This window comes from Elephas maximus, chromosome 20 (genome assembly GCF_024166365.1).
Source record: "Elephas maximus indicus isolate mEleMax1 chromosome 20, mEleMax1 primary haplotype, whole genome shotgun sequence".
Lineage (NCBI taxonomy): Eukaryota > Metazoa > Chordata > Mammalia > Proboscidea > Elephantidae > Elephas > Elephas maximus.
Window position 1 is genome coordinate 80,004,867 of NC_064838.1, and position 2,448 is coordinate 80,007,314.

The 2,448-nt window shown below is 35.8% G+C and overlaps 1 protein-coding gene across 1 annotated transcript; it reads left to right on the plus strand.

Moving 5' to 3' along the window:
• The first annotated feature begins 1,515 nt into the window (after nucleotides 1-1,515).
• On the plus strand, nucleotides 1,516-2,448 carry LOC126064173 (olfactory receptor 5W2-like). Its single transcript, XM_049862896.1, has one exon. The coding sequence runs from the start codon at nucleotides 1,516-1,518 to the stop codon at nucleotides 2,446-2,448; it is 933 nt and encodes a 310-aa protein (XP_049718853.1).

Below are 2,448 nucleotides of genomic sequence, written 5' to 3' on the forward strand. Positions count from 1 at the left end.
TTTCAGGTAGGATTCTGAATTGCCAAATTAAAAGAATACAGAAAAAAATTTTTTTTGAAAAATGAGGAACCAAATATTGAGGAATTTGTAAATGAATAATTTTATACTTAATTATTCAGTTAAATAAACTCGGTAATCTAATAGCCAAACCATAATGTTTTATGGTTGAAGCTGTGAAAATTTGACTGACATCATTAGTATGAGTAAGTAGATATTTTATTAATTTATATTTCAACTAAAATTCATTAGTAAATTATTAGTTTTATTACTGTTCGAGTGATTTCACTATATACGTGAATTTTAGATTTTTCTAGTGCTATTCCAACCATAATTGATGTGTCAAATTAAAAATGCCAATTTGTATAAATTCGAATTCATATGAACCAAATACTATAATACCTAAGTACAGAAAAAAAAAAAAAACTCAGACTACCATTCGCATTTCGATTTTTATATACCAACCAAAATATTCACACAAACACATACATACACACACAAGAAAATGAATCCTTTATAATTCTTAAACATTTGCTATTCCTCTTTCCTTTCTTAATTTTTACAGAAAATTCAACTTAGAAATCCAAAGAGATACAAATACATGTGTTAAATTCTGTTTTTCCCACTTTGTATCACTTTTCTTTAGTTTGTCAACGGACACATCCTTACGGGTTCAGATCAGTCACATAACTTGGTTGCAAATGCTCATCACAGAGGAAGTGTGATAGAAAAGTTGAATAAAACATGTTTCATTCATGCTTCATTATTCAGTTAAAAATCAAGGCATCATAGACCAAAACAGTAACATGATCATTTTCATTTGTTAATTTCTATGCAATATTATTGCTGAATCTTTAAAGTCAATTGTATTTCAGGACAAATACAATAAAAGTGATTGCTTTTTCCTCCAATGGGCCATTTATCTGTATACGTCCGACGTTGAGGCCTGTGCCCTCTGGCTGTGTGTCTCTGACTACTGCGTTGTTGTGTATCACTCTCAATCTGGAATGGGCCTTAGGTTTATTTCAAACCCACTGTCTAAGATAATACAGTGGAGGACAATACAAATGACAGATATCATGAATGACACATGGATTTAGAATCAAAGTTTCCAAACTTTGTGTTCCAGACATTTTAATTATATATATTTTTTTCAATAAACCCCAGACCAAAAACCCATTGCTGTCAAGTCAGTTCTGACTCATAGCTACCCTAAAGGACAGAGCAGAACTGCTTCATAGAGTTTCCAAGGAGCACCTGGTGGATTCAAACTGCAGACCTTTTGGTTAGCAGCTGTAGCTCTTAACCACTATGCACACCACCAGGGTTTCCAATTACACTGCCTCTTTAAGAGTTACATTTATCTGGGCTTCTTTCTGTGGATGAAGAAGACAATTTACAGAAAGAAAGAGTGCTGTCTTAAAAGATAATATTTTGTGAATGTCCAGAAGAGTTAAACCCTGATGTATCATTCTCTTGATCATTTTTTGTAGCTGTTTAGAACAAGAACAAAGGAAAATGGATGGAGAAAATTGCTCCTCTTTGACTGAATTCCACCTCTTAGGAATTACTAATAACCCTGTGATCAAAGCAGCCATATTCATCATGTTTCAGGTTGTTTACATCATTATTCTTGTGGCAAATCTTGGAATGATCATTTTAATTACAATGGACTCTCAGCTTCAAACACCAATGTACTTTTTCCTCAGCCACCTCTCCTTCTGTGACCTCTACTATTCCACAGCAATTGGGCCCAAGATGCTGGTGGACCTCTTAGCCAAAGACAAGTTGATTTCATTCTATGGCTGTGCTCTGCAATTCTTCATCTTCTGTATCTTTGGAGATTCTGAGTGTCTCCTGCTGGCAGTGATGGCCTTTGGTAGGTACAAGGCCATAAGCAACCCCTTGCTCTATACAGTCAACATGTCCAGCAGGGTGTGCTCCGTGCTCACGGCTGGGGTTTACCTGGTGAGCATGGTGGATGCTTGGATACATACAACCCTAACTTTCCACTTATGTTTCTGTGGGTCAAAAGAAATTAATCATTTCTTCTGTGATTTACCTCCACTTTTCCTCCTTTCCTGTTCTGATATTCAGGGCAATGAGTTGGCATTATTCACTGTTTTTGGCTTCATTGAACTGAGTACCATTTCAGGGATTCTTATCTCTTACTGTTACATCATTCTCTCAGTCTTAAAAATCCACTCAGCTGAGGGAAGGTTCAAAGCTTTCTCCACCTGCAGCTCTCACTTAACGGCTGTTGCAGTTTTCCAGGGAACCCTACTCTTTATGTATTTCTGGCCAAGTTCTGCCTACTGTCCAGATCAAGATAAAATTACCTCTTTGTTTTACACCCTTGTGATTCCCATGTTAAATCCGCTGATATACAGCCTAAGAAATAAAGACGTGAAAGGGGCTCTGGAAAAACTGAAAAATAAAAGATGGTTTTAA

Coding starts and splice junctions, on each gene's coding strand:
- LOC126064173 (XM_049862896.1), top strand. CDS start 1,516: ATGGATGGAGAAAATTGCTCCTCTTTGACTGAATTCCACCTCTTAGGA.